Source organism: Oreochromis niloticus, linkage group LG15 (assembly GCF_001858045.2).
Source record: "Oreochromis niloticus isolate F11D_XX linkage group LG15, O_niloticus_UMD_NMBU, whole genome shotgun sequence".
In the NCBI taxonomy this organism is placed as follows: domain Eukaryota; kingdom Metazoa; phylum Chordata; class Actinopteri; order Cichliformes; family Cichlidae; genus Oreochromis; species Oreochromis niloticus.
In genome coordinates this window covers 16,404,283-16,420,052 of record NC_031980.2, presented here as the reverse complement: position 1 = coordinate 16,420,052, position 15,770 = coordinate 16,404,283, and the positions used below count along the sequence as shown (strand labels likewise).

Below are 15,770 nucleotides of genomic sequence, written 5' to 3'. Positions count from 1 at the left end.
ATCTGATTTATTGGTACTCTCAGGGTGTCTTGGTTCAATCCTCACAGAAGAAAAATAATTTTTTTTAAAAAAGCTTCTCACCTTTTGAAGGACTCTGCTTGCTAAATGATTTATGGTAAAAGACTCCACTTTGGTCCCTTCAGTTGTGATTCATTTTTTGAATGGTTTGCAGGTGAAACACCTTTTGCCCCCTTAAGAATATTATAAAATTGACTTAAATTTGATTTGAGAACCTGGTTGATCTATTCCGTTTTTTTCCCTTACTTTTTGCTATATATATACTTTAAGAATTGCAGATGCTCATATTAATCAGTATGTGCAAGCCCATGTGAGCAAAAAGCTCAGGTGTCAAACTGATCTAAACGCTCAATTTTCAAGAACTTTAACAATGACAATAAAGAAAATGTTAAAAGGAAAGGTATGTTTAAGGTCAAGGTCAAGGGCTCTCACATAGTTGTCTTATGTTATGTCTCTTATATTTTCTTAACCTCTGTAGACAGGTGGGGACCAGGAGAGGAAACACAAGCGCCGACGTGGTGAATACTACTCCATTCAAACGTCTCTAATTGTAGCCGCCCTGAAGAAGATGCTACCCATCGGCCTTAACATGTGCACCCCGGGAGACCAGGAGCTCATCTCTTTGGCCAAGATACGCTACAGCCTGGTGAGCTGAGAAAATAGGACCTGGAACAAAGAATTTTAGATCACAGCATCTTTAGGGACCGTGTGCAGAGGTCCACATATACATATCAGTTACGTTAGATCATAGATGATTTTAATGAAGTTGCAAGTTAAAAAAAATATGGAATACTATGAAGTGCAACTTTCTCTCATCACAGGTAGGTCTACAGGTAGAGTGTAGTCTGTGTATCCATCTTTTAGATGGTCAGTCAGTTTGGTCTTTTTTTCCCCAATCAGCACTGCAGTCATCCTACTTTGACACTTTCTTTCATAGATGCACTTCTCTCAGGCTGTTCTGCTTTCTTTTGCATTGCACAAATAATCTGATGTTTTAATTGAATGAAGAAGTATTTTAATAACACCACATTGCATGTCCCTTCATAGAAAGACACAGATGATGAGGTGAAGGAGCATTTGCGTCAGAATCTCCATCTCCAGGACAAGGTAAGATTGGTTCCAGAAGTTTAGAGTAGATTAGGTAATAAAACTGTCGATTTCTTGTGCTTTTTTTATTAGTCTTTTTTTTAAATGATTGATTTTGGTGTTGTAGTCTGACGACCCAGCGGTCCAGTGGCAGATGAACCTGTACAAAGATGTTGTGGTGAAGATTGAGGAACCAGCAAACCCAGAGAACACAGTGGACAGAGTCCAGAGCATCTCTGCTGCAGTCTTCCATCTGGAGCAGGTAAAATCATATTGACAGTCCACTACCGGACATTGACATGTACTAGAGCATTTAGTCATTTCAGTTTCTCAAATGTAGGAATTTACCATTTTATTTCTTTGTGTAGCTAACTTACTCACTGCTTTTGTTATTAACCTTCTGGACATTTTTTCCCTATATTCTTTTACAATAAATTGAATTGGGGTTGTAGAATAATCCCAGTCTTCAAGGGTAGTTAAAAAGCTATGTGTAGCGTCCTTGTATAGTCACAAATGTCTACTATCCTCTTTTAGGTGGAGCAACCACTTAGGAATAAAAAGTGTGTGTGGCAGAAGCTGCTGTCAAAACAGCGTAAACGTGCTGTAGTGGCTTGTTTCCGCATGGCTCCACTCTACAATTTACCCAGGTGAGTTAAAAAAAATAAAAACACCTGCAACATTTCAGACAACGCAAAAAATGTCAATACTTAAATATTGGCATTCTCTATTTAAATAAGCCAGTTAAGACATTGTCTTGTCTCAATCTAACCGTACATAACAAGCGATCACCAAATAGCCGTGGGAGGGTGGGCTCATTTTTCTTTTCTTGACTGTGTGCCCATGTAAAACCCCTCATCACCTCCCTAATGACATTCTCTCCTCTGTGTTGTTTTCTTGCATAACACTACCTCATCCTCCCTCAGATACAAAATTAATAATTACTTCCTGAATGGCTATCGGGAGGTTTGGCTGGAAAGGGCATTCAAAGCCTCCAGCTTTGACCGCCTGTTCTCCCTGCTGACGGTAAAGTGAAACTACGGGGTGAATGCTTCATCTGTTCAACCTCCCCCCTTCATCCACCAGGCTGTGGACCGATCTCTGCCTAGCAATCAACTGTCTCTGCACTGTTGATTCTGATTGGTCAGCTAGAATGAGCCTGAGAATTGAGTGAAACAAACTTTATTGGAAAGTGGAAATGCACTGCAAGCCGCAGGCCTCCGTTTCATTTCAGGTGAACCCTAAAGGAAGCATTGAAGAAAGGAGAGAAGAAGAAAGGCAGAAAGAAATATATCAGTCTTGATTTTGTTAAGTTGATCAGCTGGTTTCCAACATTATGATTAGTTTCATTAAGATAAGAAAACAAAAACCCTCCTAAAGTGTGCATGCTCCTTTGATGAGGTAACTGCAGGTATTTTAGAGACCAAACATGACCAGTCAGAAGAGCCAGTGGATCCCACATTGACCAATCACCACCCTGCCTGAAATGCACTTCCTGTAATCCCTTCCTCCTCCCAACATCTCTCCTTCCTGTCTCCACCAAAAACTCACCAGAACCTACCCTAATGCCACTCTTACCTTCCCCTACCCCCCTTCATTCCTCCCCACCTCCCCCTCCCCAGGCATCGTGCTATCAACTTCTTCATCCCGGCCTATGAGAGACTTTGGATAGAGGCAGAGGAGTACTCCTTTGAGGAGAAGCTAGTTCAGGATCTGGCAGTAAGTACTGGGCTAGCCTTGCCCTCGCCCCATGTGCCCTGCGTTGGCACCCCTCTGCCAGTCCTGTCTGCCGAATGCTTCTTTAGCTCTGCGCCTGTTGAGCCATGGGAGCGCGCCCGGGTGGGGACCTCGCCCAAAGCACCCAGGGTCCCCCGCTCTAGGCGTGCAAAACCCTTCAAACAGAGGTCCGTCAGGGGTCAGAGGCTGCATGATCAACTCAGGAGACACAGGGCCAGCTCCGGCACTCACAGCTCTAGAAAAGCAGGCTATGCCTTTCTGACAGCAGTGGTAAGGAGGGCCTTTCACTACAATAGGAGACTGTCACTAGCTGTTTGGCTGTCCGATCTGGATCCAACCCATCAGTTGTCGTTTTGCTGTACTCTGTAAGTCTGTAGTGTGAGTGTGAAGGTGAAATTCCAGTACTTTCTGTGGCCGTGACGTCAGTGGCATGCTCGCGTAGTCATGTGAAGATCACATTTCATATTAGATCTTGCAGATGTGCAGCAAATTCATTTAAAAAAAAAAGGTTTCTCACTGATTAAAGCTTTAAATACATGATGATTAGATTATAATCTGTTCCTTTCGGACGATTATTAATTTATTGTCAGTTTTATTTGACCAAACTTTCAGATTAGTTTGGACTCTCGAAGACTGTGTCGTTTTGACAGTCCCTCTTTGTTAGGCTCCTTTGCCGTCTGGATCATTCCCCATGTTCAAATTCATATCACCCAACGGCTTACTGCTTGCATCTGTTTGCTGTAACATGCATGCATTTGAAAACGTGTTCCAACTCTGTTGTTCATGAGTCACTTTTAATGTCTTGTCCTATTCATGGATTACCAGGACCAAAAAAACAAACAAACAAAATCATCTGCATGCTGGTACTAGGTGAATGTTAACAACTCATTTCAGTGTTTTGGACAAATGTGTGAAAGTGTCAGTGAGTTTGCAAAGATGTCAATGAATCTAAGGTCTCATGCACTGAGTAGAAAGCAGATGCGATTTGAGCAGAGCTAATAGTTCACTCCTGTGCAGAAAACACCAATGAAGATTGTGGAGGAGGAGGAAGAGGAGGTGGCTGAGATCCAGCCCGACCCTCTCCACCAACTCATTCTCCACTTCAGCCACAATGCTCTGACAGAAAGAAGGTGAGATGGATACAAGTCTGCTTTTAAGCAATTAGCAAACACTGTTAATCGTAAACTTACAGGGGCAGTTCACTTCCAGATAACATATTACATATTTTGCCCCGTGGTCTGTTTTAATTTTTGTGTATCCAAGTTTGTCTTTGGCCAACTTTTGAGGTGTCTACTGTGATAATTGTCTAACATTTAATCAATACAACCACTTGAACTACATAACATAAAACACAATAACTCAGTAGTAATGTCTCTTTCCAGAAATCATGGAATAGTTACTCAAAAAAATACAAATAAAATAAAATAAACCCACCCCAGAGACTACTATACTGTAATCTGCTCTCTAAGATTGGGCAACTGATATTAATAGTTGAACATAAACAACATAAAGAAATTCTGAATAATTTGTCCGTTTTTTGTACTTTAACAAGCAGAATATATGATATTAACACAACTTGACTTTATTTTTTCTCAGTCACTTGGAAGAAGATCCTTTGTATATTGCGTATGCAGACATGATGGCAAAGGTAGTTTTCTTTCAAGTTTAATTCATCAATTATCAGCAAATGAAATCTAGGCAGCTGGAAAATGAAATCAAACCCTGAAGTGAGCCTTTGTGTTCTCAGAGCTGTGCAGAGGATGAGGAAGAAGAAGAAGAGGAAGAAGGGAAAGAAAAGACATTCGAGGTACCCTGGTGGGGGCTTGGTAGCAAAGGTGGTCAGTCTCCTTAAAATGTAGCTTTCCTCATTACTGTGTGTGTGTGTTCGTCCCTCAGGAGAAGGAGATGGAAAAGCAGAAGATCCTTTATCAGCAGGCGAGGCTGCACGCTCGTGGGGCTGCTGAAATGGTGCTGCAGATGATCAGCGCCAGTAAAGGTAATGATCTGTTTCTCACTCAGCTACGCAGCTGATTTACTGTTGTGTCCAAAGCAGTGTCACAGCAGAAAACAGTTGCTCTTAATCCACTGAGGTCTAAATTGTCCTCCTTGTCTTCTCCATTTAAGTTTTTCATGCCTTATTTTTACCTGTTTGTGTTCTGTAAAGCACTTTGTAACTATATTTAGAAAAGTGCTTGCTTGTATTTGCTTGTAGAGATTATGAATTGTCTTAACTGGCTCCTTTTTTTTTTTGTTTTTATCTTAAATTTCTGCTATCAGGTCGTCTGGGCCCCATGGTGACCTGCACCCTCAAACTGGGCATCTCCATCCTAAATGGAGGCAACGTGCAAGTTCAGCAGGTGAGGTCATTCTGCACTGTGTGCACATACAGCCAGTTTATGACTTTAATTTCTCATTTCATTTTTTTGACAAGAATGTAATGCTTTACTTCACCCATCGCAGAAAATGCTCGATTACTTGAAAGAAAAAAGAGATGCAGGCTTTTTCAAGAGTCTTTCAGGACTAATGCAGTCCTGCAGGTCGGTACTATGATATTATTCTTCCTGGAAACAAACGCAAGATTCATATGCTCATATTTGATTTTGAGGTTCTTCTCCTAGTGTCCTGGACTTGAATGCATTTGAGAGACAGAACAAAGCAGAAGGACTCGGCATGGTGACAGAGGAAGGTTCTAGTAAGTGAAGTGGACTTTCATTAGATGCATTGTGTGACATCTACTTTTTTTTCTCTTTCAAACTCCATATTTGTGAACGGTTTCTCTCGAGGTTCTCAGAGTAGACGCCTGCTGCTGAAACACCTGATATTATCCTTGATTACAACCCAACAGAAGATTATACCCTTCCCCACCCCTCACTGAACTAATGCTGAACCATGCCAACTTTAACATCAGCATCTATTGAAAGCTCTTAATTAATGCTAATTAGTAGTTTCTGTATGGCCTTTGAAATCAAAATTTCATTGCTATCAATGTAAATTTTGATTAATAGAAATAGTTTGCTGCTTGTCAGTGTGGTGTCTTTAATGTCTTTTTTTTGCAGTAATCAAAGTACAAGTAAATTACATTTGTGTACATATATATTTTTGGACTTTCTACAGTGGAAGATATGGGATTATGTTGGGTTACTGTATGGCTTTCTGTCAGCATTTTAGATATTAATGAAGGTTAGGTTAAATACAAATATTTAGTCTTAGAGGACATGGTCCAGCATTAAAACAAGACCTATCATCTCTCTCTAACTTCCAACAAAAGCACTCTTCACTTGATGCTTCTCACATCAAACAACGTCTGTTCGTTCATCATTCAGTTCTCTGCTAAACATTTCCACTGAGTTCTGTGTTTAACAATTCACTGTTACTACTCGTGTCTGTTAACGTTACAAACTTTTCACCATGACTGAATTCTTATTTGGTCCTCATCTTATTAGTTGGTACATAGAAATAACCCAGGCCTATGATTTTTTTTTTTGATTTTTTTCCTTTCTCCCCCGTCAGAAGACAAATTTCTTTTTAACTGCATGTCTTTGTTTTTCACTAGTAGCTGGTATATTCATATCTCTTGGTATTGTAACTCAATGTCCTCTCTTTTTGCTTATGTCTTCGTGTATTGTTCGTCTCCTTCCTGTCATTTTAAAAACCCATCGATGGCAGTCCACACTGAGCGGGGTAAATAGCAAATTTAGATCATGCTGATATGGCTATGCTTTCACCCTGAATGTCCCCTCCATATCTGTGGTCCATACTCCTTGCTTTATATGGTACCCAGCCCTGCCCTCCCCCAGATGCCTGTAGGGAGACACTGTGCATGCCAACTGTTAGAGTACACAGAAAGTGGATCTTCAGAATCCACTGACTGTCCTTTTCTGTGATATTTGTTCCCATTCCCTTCATGTTAACATTTACTAATGCAAATCCTATTACTGATGCTCAAATATGTCAGTCTAAGGCTATCAGTGCCACTTCCAAAGGGTTTGACTGAAGGTCTGTGGATCATTCCACAGCCTTAAAAAGCTTTGTCTTGCTTTCTACTTGGGGCCTATTTCACAAAGCTGGTTATGATACATATGTTTAACTTTCACATGGTTTTATATGCTTAAAGAACTGTACTGTGCTCATTTCATATAGCTCTGTTGACTAGCTGATTTTTAAAGTGAATTAGGTAATCCCGTCTGTCCACTCTTTGTCAGGCCCAGTCATGGCCTGCATGTGAAAGTTATCAGGCTTCCTCCAGCTTATGGAAATGTCCTAGTGTTTCACTGTTGTTTAAGGAAAGAGCATTTTTACCAAAAAAAGCACTTTGGATTCAGTTTTGAATCTGCAATCTAAAGGCCCTGGACTTCAAAATGTTTGGAACATGAAACCTGTCCTGCTTGCGTCATATTAATTGCTTTTGAAGGGAGATTCACATATTATTATTATTATTGTTATTATTGTTATTATTCCTCCTCATGTTGAAATAAAAAGGTAATGCTTTATAATAAGGTTCTTGTATTAAGTGTTAGTTAATGTATAATAAGATGCTTGTAACTCCTGAAGAATGATTATTAACATTGTGCAACCCAAATTAACCACATTTTACAGTGTATGTGTTGTTTTTTTTAAGCTAGCTTTTATTATTTTATGTCTACTTTTTAACAACATAGTGGACAGAAAGACAGAGCTATGAAAAGCATTATTAATAAGTTAATAATAATATATTTACTAACCTGGTAAGCCATTGTTCTCACATTAAATGCAATAGTTGCGAAGAAAACATAGTTGGCTATTAAGTTCATAGTTTATAATACATTATTATATGTTATTGTTTAGTATGTTATGTATATAACATCTTATTAACATCTTAAGAAGGACTTATAAGAGCCTTACTGCTGTTAACTAACACTTATTACAAGGACTACAATATGAAGTGTTACCAGTAAGTATTGCAGAGTTTCAGCTGTGTTCACCAAAATATTTTCTCTCAAGGCTCCAAGGTGCTACAGAATGATGAGTTTACTAAAGATCTTTTCCGGTTTTTGCAACTTCTGTGCGAGGGCCACAATGGAGGTGAGGCCCTCTTTGAGTTTATTCCAAATGCACGTTTTCATCCGAAACACAAGAGTTTGTTTGCACAAGTTTAGTTTATTGCACCGGTTTTACAAAAAAGGATCTAGGCCTTGAGAATATTTGTTCATCTTTCAGATTTCCAGAATTTTCTGAGAACCCAAACTGGAAACACAACCACAGTCAACATCATTATCAGCACTGTGGACTATCTGCTCCGTCTTCAGGTGATTAAAGCACAAAACTGAAGGCTGGATCCATCTTTAGTATGATCGTCATCATCTTTATTGTGTTTGTTTAACCCGTTTCTCACTGTGGTCTTCCTTCAGGAATCTATCAGTGACTTCTACTGGTACTACTCTGGCAAAGAAATAATTGATGAAACCGGAAAGCTCAACTTTTCCAAAGCTTTATCTGTAGCAAAGCAGATATTTAACTCGCTGACTGAGTACATCCAGGTAAGATGCTGATCTCTCGGTCAGCACTGTTGAGTTTTGTCAAGTCAGGATTAAAATATTTCATGATGTTTTTTTTCCTGCAGGGTCCATGTATTGGGAACCAGCAGAGTTTAGCACACAGCAGACTGTGGGATGCAGTGGTGGGCTTCTTGCATGTTTTCGCAAACATGCAGATGAAGCTGTCTCAGGTATGATGCAACTTGTATTTTTGTAACAGGCTAATAGACTCTCTCATTTCTGTGAGGAGGTACATCGCTAAGTAAAGCATTGCAGCCAAAGCATATAGGTTTTTTTTTGTAGCAGAAAACATGTCACTTCTTATTATGATACATACATATGCCATAACACCAAACGATGAGTGCAAATGGCTAATTGCTTAAGACAAACCACTGAATGATAGTTGACCATGTACTTGTAGGATGCCAGTCAAATTGAGCTGCTGAAGGAACTGATGGACTTACAGAAAGACATGGTGGTCATGCTGCTGTCTCTGCTTGAGGGTAAGAGCATGAAGTTTTAATTTGATGTTGGAGAAAATACCAGAAACAGAAAAAAATAATTGGGCTTTAAAGACTAAATACACAAAAAAAGTTGTCTTTTAAGTACATATGTCATTGTCTTTGTATATGATTATAAAATGTGTGCCTTACTTCCCAGGTAATGTGGTTAATGGAACAATTGGAAAGCAGATGGTTGACACCCTGGTGGAGTCTTCCAGCAATGTGGAGATGATTCTTAAGTTCTTCGACATGTTCCTTAAATTGAAGGATCTCACGACCTCTGACAACTTCAAGGAGTATGACCCTGAGTGTAAAGGCATCATTTCTAAGAAGGAGTTCCACAAGTCCATGGAGAGCCAGAAGCAGTACATCCAGTCTGAGATCGAATTCTTGCTCTCGTGTGTAGAGGCGGACGAGAATGACATGTTCAACTACAAGGAGTTTGTGGAGCGGTTCCACGAGCCGGCCAAAGACATCGGTTTCAATGTGGCAGTCCTTTTGACCAACCTGTCTGAACACATGCCGCATGACTCCCGACTTGCCACTTTCTTAGATCTGGCTGAAAGTGTGCTTAGTTACTTTGAGCCTTACCTGGGTCGTATTGAAATCATGGGCAGTGCAAAGCGAATCGAGAGGGTTTACTTTGAGATCAGCGAGTCGAGCCGTGAGCAGTGGGAAAAGCCGCAGGTGAAAGAATCCAAGCGTCAGTTCATCTTTGACGTGGTGAACGAGGGCGGAGAGAGCGAGAAGATGGAGATGTTTGTGAATTTCTGCGAAGACACCATTTTTGAGATGCAGCTGGCCTCACAGATCTCTGAGCCAGAAGTGGTTGAACAGCCCGAAGAGGACGAAGAGGAAGATGGACACAGCATCCTGGAGGAGCTGACTGCAGAGGAAGAGCACGCCCTGGAGTCTGCCTCTGCCTTCACCACCGCATGTCGCTCAGTCAGTGGCAAGATTGCACACGTCCGCCAGATGTTTTCCATTAAAAACATGCGCAAGAAGTTTAAGAAACTCAAGAAGCTGAGCATCAAGGAGATAATCACAGGCTTCTTTGCCTTCTTCTGGATGCTCTTCACTGGCTTTTTTAAGGGTATCTACAGCCTCATCTTTGGTTTCTTCCACGTCATCTGGTCCTCCATGTTTGGTGGAGGTTTAGTCGAGGGAGCCAAGAACATAAAGGTGACGGACATCCTCGGAAACATGCCTGACCCGACTCAGTTCGGCATCCATGGAGATGTGATAGAGGGAGAGAAAGTGGAGGCTATAGAATCATTAGGAAACCTGGACATAGCCATGGCACCAACAGGGGACATCGTAGAGGTTGACATGATGATGGAGATGCTGAACGCGCCTAAAAAAGAAGGAGGAAAACATGTGGAGCCAGGCCTGGGGGATGTTAGCGAGCTGAGTGCTGAGCCCTCCACTGATCATAAGAAGGTCCATAGTCAGAAACACAATTTAGATATCTGCCTTTAATTTCCCCTTCCATCCATCCTCTCATCTTATATAAATGTTTGTTTGTTTTTTTGCAGAAAGCTGCTGCCAAGAAGGTTGAAACCCCTGAGAATGAACCAGAAAAAGCAGAGTGAGTAACATTAAGTGAAATTAAAAGTAATTGCCATCGAAATAAAATTAACTTAAAAAGCAAATAAAAAATGATAAATACAGCACAGAGAACCAAGAGAAGGAGGATAAACCAAAGGAGGAGGCGGCTAAGGAGCCAGTGACAGAGGAGAAGCCCAAGACCAGGTCAAGTCAGCCTAAAGAGCCAGCACCGGCGTTCATGTCCAGTATTTTTGCAGTTCTGGATGTCTATCTGAACAAGACGGTGGTAAGTCATCAGTTTAGGTTTCATTCCTTATGCAATTATCTCTAAAATATGGGCACACTTTGAAAGCTATCAATAGTTAGTCTTACTGTGAAACTTCTTTCCTCACAGAACTACCTGGCTCGTAACTTCTATAACCTCCGCTTCCTGGCCCTGTTTGTGTGTTTTGCCATCAACTTCATTCTGCTCTTCTACAAGGTAACTCAAGCGTCAGTCCAAGTGGAGCGCAAATTTTCCCAGAATTTCCATAAAACTGAAAAATGACAAAAGGTGACATGACATGAATATCACAAGTGAAATTGCGCTGCCACTTAAATAAGAAACACAAAACAAGGAAGTCTAAAAAAGTCATCAAAACACTCATAAAAAAAGTCTGTTTAGACAGCCTTTAAAACAGCAACGTGTTTAGTGGTGTGTTGTAGCAGAGAGACATCAATCAATAACTCCTGAAAACCTTCATATCAGTGGAGGAGTTCCCAATGATCATAGAAGGCAAAATGCAAATATACAGCTGGAAACATCTGGTAAAAATGGCCCAATATATTCATTATATGAGTGTACGAGGTATATTTTGCGCTTCAGGTCACTGGTGAAACTGATGAAGAAACTGAAGGTGAAAACCGCTGGGGTGCTGACGAAGAGGATGACGAGGACACGCTCTTTGACATGGATGAGTTTGTGCTTCAGGAGAGCACCGGCTACATGTTACCAACGCTGCGCTTCTTGGCTATATTCCACACCGTCATCTCGCTCGTCTGCCTGGTCGGGTACTACTGCCTGAAGGTGGGGAATGCCTTTGTTTGGCTGAAAATAGTCACTTTCTAAAAGATGCAGTCTTACTGTCCCAATGTTTTGATTTTAGGTTCCTTTGGTGGTTTTTAAGAGGGAGAAGGAAATTGCCAGAAAGCTTGAATTTGATGGGCTGTACATCACTGAGCAGCCATCTGACGATGATATCAAAGGCCAGTGGGATCGACTTGTCATCAACACCCCGTGAGTTTCTGGTCTTGTTAAAAATGTGGTTTGGATTTTGTTTTAAAATTATCTGGATTATAAATTTTATATAAATATAACATTTGGTTAAATTAAGGGCAGAATGTTACCTTTATAGCACTTTTCTACTCAATTTGAGCACACAAAGTGCTTTCTACTGTCTTCTTCACCCAGTCACACAAATATTCATACCAGGCTTTTATCTATGCCCAAGCACTTTATCTAAATTTTCCCACTCCGATAAATGCATTGGGTGCGACTTCGTTTTTAATATTTTGCCCGAGGATGCTTTAACACGTGGACTGGATGAGCCAGAGATTGAGCCACTAACCTTTTGATTGGTTAATAAATAAACCAATTCCAGATGGATTCCTGATTCTCATTTATGTCTCCATTTGTTAATTGTCTGATCATTAAATATCTGATATTAGGGTTAAATATTAGACAATATTACAACAGGTGAACTGAGTCTCTGTTGTTCACTTTCCATTACAGATCCTTCCCAAACAACTACTGGGACAAATTTATCAAGCGCAAGGTGAGTGTGGAGGAATGAGATGACCATTTTCCTGGATTAAGGTGGGATTAAGCCTATTCTTAAACTGAAAACCTTTTCATGCTAGTTTTGAATGAATTTTTTATTTTCTTTTTAGTTTGGGCTTAATCTTCTGTGTCAGGGAAGCAGGTTGACAGGCTGTATTATATTCTAAGCTTGACCCTTTAGCATGATTAGACTAATGTAGCTCACACTGAATATGGAAAAAACACATATTTGTTTTTCTAAATTACCAAATGGCTAAATATGAAGAGATCTAATGAGTAATGAGGAGTTGGCTGAATCTTTTTCCCCCAAGGGTACTTGTGTTTTGAGGGTGACTAGTGTCACTTTCTCTAAACTGAAATACTAGACAAACTCTCAAACACTTTGGACTTTTTTATGTAATAGAAAGCCACTTTAAGCAAAAATACAGTTCATTATTTGTTGGGAGCTATTCGCCTGTTATTCTAAGATTGTTCCCCATCCCACCCACTGTCAGATGACTATGTATATGTTGACTTTTAAATAAGATAAATAAAGATCGTTTTGAACTGTGAATCATGCAAAGCTGCCCTCGAAACATATGGAGCTGGAGGCGTAGGAAGAGCCTCTAATGGTGGTTGGCGAACAGCTTATAGTTATGTTAACGCCACCCTCTGGTGGCAGTTGTGCATTACATTAGATACTACACAGTTGCATGCCAGTCAGTTTTTTGGGGGTTTTTTTTCCATTGCTAGTTAAAGTTAACTAATGCACCTGTTCTCTCCTGTGCTCCTCTATATGTGCAGGTTATTAATAAATATGGTGATCTCTATGGAGCAGAACGCATTGCTGAGCTTTTAGGCCTAGATAAGAGTGCTTTGGACTTTGACCCCACAGTGGAAACTGTCGAGAAGGAAGCGTCCCTGGTCTCCTGGTGAGAACACACCTCCCGTTTTCTTAGTCCTCCTTCAGAGATGCGCATGCAGTAAACACATTTATATATTACATTAAGTGATTCCAATGTTGTAATAGAGTACAGTCAAGGAGGGTTTTTAAGACTCTCCTTGACTAGAGATGAACAATTCTGAAGAGATGCACCTGGTCATCGGTAAGAACTGCCACAGAAACTACAAAACTGTCACTTCTCTATTATCATGACTTGACCAAGTAAAAACTCAGTTTTTGTTGATGAGTTTAAATATATATGTAAACACAACCACCTTTCACTTTGTCATCAACAGGCTGAGCTCCATTGATACAAAGTACCACATCTGGAAACTGGGCGTGGTCTTGACTGACAATGTGAGTTTAAGTCCACATCACATCTACCATCAGTGTGATGTTCAAAAAGAGCCTCATAAAAACAATATTTACCTTTTCCTCCTCCAGTCTTTCCTGTATCTCATCTGGTACACCACCATGTCTATTTTTGGACACTTCAACAACTTCTTCTTTGCTGCTCATCTGCTGGACATCGCCATGGGATTCAAGACCCTTCGCACCATCCTGTCATCTGTTACTCACAATGGCAAGCAGGCAAGTAGTTTTCCCAGCAGAGGGAGCCAGAGTTCAAGGAAAAGCAACAATCGCACAATACAAGCATTCTACTCGCTTGAACTCAAACAGTGAAACAAATGGTTTCTGATGCATTTTTGGCTCATCTTTAAAAAGTTTCAAAACGGTATAAAATGTATTTGTGTCAGCAAACAATCTCTGTCTGAGTCTATGATACATAACAGAGACCAAACAGGGATGAAAGAACTAGCATCGTGACTCATACTGAATATAAATATAATCAGATCATGAAAATAATACAAACAAGGAATGGCTCAGAAATCTGGTCCATATTAGATAAACAGTCATGAGAAATAAATAAAAAGACATAAAACAGTTAAGGACACAAGATTTTGCTTTTATTTTGTGGTTGTTGGAACATTCGTGTGGATTTTTCAGGAATAAGCCATTCCTACTGACTCCAAAAGCTGTCAGGAGGTACCTAAAAACTAACTGCTAAATGAGCAAAGAGATGGATGAGTGTAAAGTTGTTGTTTTTTTTTATTGTTGCTGTTTGTCTCTTTACTTGATGTTCAACGAAGCCTTCTCCAGAACATGATGGTCTGATTCTGTCTGCTCATCAGCTCAGGCATTTAGTTGCCAAGGCTTGTTAGGGCTTCATCTTTGTCTAATGTAGGAAGACAGGGCACAACCTTATTAACACTCTGAAATATGTCAGACTGGAGTTAAAATTTGCTTCTTTTCAACCACCGGTTTCGACAGTTGGACTGAATGACAGTATATAAAACGGATGGTATACATATGCAAAGCATCAACGGGGAAAGATGATGTGCGATGGCAAGAACCTTCAGTTTTGCACTTCTGAAGGTCTTGAAAGTCTGAATACTGATGAAAGCTAAGCAAGTACTCAAGTACTTTAGTGCAGAACTTTATTTGAAAAAAACCAAACAAACCCACAGTAGCATTGACACTTTAATACAGTTCTGACAGAAACTGCAAAAATTACTCTCAAAATTTACAGTCAAACAAAAAAAGAAGGCCCCAATTGTGCCTCTGAGACGAGTCTGTCTCCTCTATTGTTGCCTCTAATCGTCACTGAGATTAAAAGAATTTCAGATAAAATGTATCCAATTAAAATGACTCTCCTCTCCTTTCAGCTCGTGCTGACTGTGGGTTTGCTGGCGGTGGTCGTCTATCTCTACACCGTGGTGGCCTTCAACTTCTTCAGGAAGTTTTACAATAAGAGCGAGGATGAAGACGAGCCCGACATGAAGTGCGACGATATGATGACGGTATGTCTGACCACCTCCGGTGTCTATTCATGTGAAAGTGGCTGAAAATTGAAAAATACCTTTCTTTTGTGGTAGTGAAAATGAAAGACTTCATTCCTCAGCAAGGACACATTTGGAGCTGAAAATACCCCCATTCCTGAGGCTTTTAGTTTGAATGGTTGACTTGAACATGTTAGCCTCTTAGCCTTGTTCAGGGTCCAAAGGTAGAAGGTGTCTATTGGGCAGTATTTTCTTATCTTTTATAAATTATTTCCTAGTTAATGTTTCTCTAAATAGAGTCTTTATACTGGAAGTAGAGTAACAGCTTACAAATGTTTTTTCATAATCTTTTGTAAAACGTAGACCTTGATGACTCCTTTTTTAACCTTACTTTAATAGATGGCTCAGAACTTCCACCTGCAGCTCCAGTGACACTCAGTCTTCAGCCATGTTTTGTAGTTTGAAATATAGAATGAAAAAAGACTAGTTTCCACTTTCATTTGTCCTTCCCAGCCAACACTGAATGAGGTGTAGCTTCCTTTAATGCCTGTTTCCGCCCCTCTCTGTAGTGCTATATGTTCCACATGTACGTGGGTGTGAGAGCTGGAGGAGGTATTGGAGATGAGTTAGAGGACCCAGCTGGAGATCCATACGAGCTCTACCGCATCCTGTTCGACATCACCTTCTTCTTCTTTGTCATCGTCATCCTGCTGGCCATCATTCAGGGTACGTGAAACTACTTTCTCATTATCTGCGTTTAACTTAAAAACCACACAGGTCTTTGTT

The 15,770-nt window shown here is 40.3% G+C and overlaps 1 protein-coding gene and 1 long non-coding RNA gene across 8 annotated transcripts in view; one reads left to right on the top strand and one right to left on the bottom strand.

Annotated features, from left to right (window-relative positions):
- ryr3 (ryanodine receptor 3) overlaps positions 1-15,770 on the top strand; it is a 112,887-nt gene that overhangs the window by 92,341 nt on the left and 4,776 nt on the right. For 3 of the 7 annotated variants that reach the window (XM_025899121.1, XM_025899120.1, XM_025899118.1), the window contains 30 exons: positions 497-664; positions 1,066-1,125; positions 1,232-1,366; positions 1,639-1,751; positions 2,724-3,108; positions 3,856-3,968; positions 4,435-4,486; positions 4,586-4,645; positions 4,735-4,834; positions 5,116-5,195; positions 5,299-5,375; positions 5,457-5,530; positions 6,505-6,519; positions 7,819-7,899; positions 8,035-8,123; positions 8,226-8,354; positions 8,438-8,542; positions 8,773-8,854; positions 9,012-10,294; positions 10,390-10,442; positions 10,526-10,688; positions 10,797-10,883; positions 11,268-11,468; positions 11,548-11,678; positions 12,174-12,216; positions 13,005-13,132; positions 13,440-13,500; positions 13,588-13,734; positions 14,871-15,005; positions 15,554-15,710. In XM_025899121.1, the coding sequence (XP_025754906.1) occupies positions 497-664; positions 1,066-1,125; positions 1,232-1,366; positions 1,639-1,751; positions 2,724-3,108; positions 3,856-3,968; positions 4,435-4,486; positions 4,586-4,645; positions 4,735-4,834; positions 5,116-5,195; positions 5,299-5,375; positions 5,457-5,530; positions 6,505-6,519; positions 7,819-7,899; positions 8,035-8,123; positions 8,226-8,354; positions 8,438-8,542; positions 8,773-8,854; positions 9,012-10,294; positions 10,390-10,442; positions 10,526-10,688; positions 10,797-10,883; positions 11,268-11,468; positions 11,548-11,678; positions 12,174-12,216; positions 13,005-13,132; positions 13,440-13,500; positions 13,588-13,734; positions 14,871-15,005; positions 15,554-15,710 (4,507 nt within the window). Of the gene's footprint in view, positions 1-496; positions 665-1,065; positions 1,126-1,231; positions 1,367-1,638; positions 1,752-2,027; positions 2,128-2,723; positions 3,109-3,855; positions 3,969-4,434; positions 4,487-4,585; positions 4,646-4,734; positions 4,835-5,115; positions 5,196-5,298; positions 5,376-5,456; positions 5,531-6,504; positions 6,520-7,818; positions 7,900-8,034; positions 8,124-8,225; positions 8,355-8,437; positions 8,543-8,772; positions 8,855-9,011; positions 10,295-10,389; positions 10,443-10,525; positions 10,689-10,796; positions 10,884-11,267; positions 11,469-11,547; positions 11,679-12,173; positions 12,217-13,004; positions 13,133-13,439; positions 13,501-13,587; positions 13,735-14,870; positions 15,006-15,553; positions 15,711-15,770 lie in introns of all 7 variants that reach the window. The other 4 variants (XM_013271994.3, XM_025899119.1, XM_019345742.2 and 1 more) reach the window with 4 other exon arrangements.
- Positions 14,090-15,547, bottom strand: LOC112842473 (uncharacterized). Its single transcript, XR_003214246.1, has 2 exons — positions 15,065-15,547; positions 14,090-14,380 (listed from the first exon to the last, which is right to left on the bottom strand). It is a non-coding gene; the product is annotated as an uncharacterized LOC112842473 (long non-coding RNA).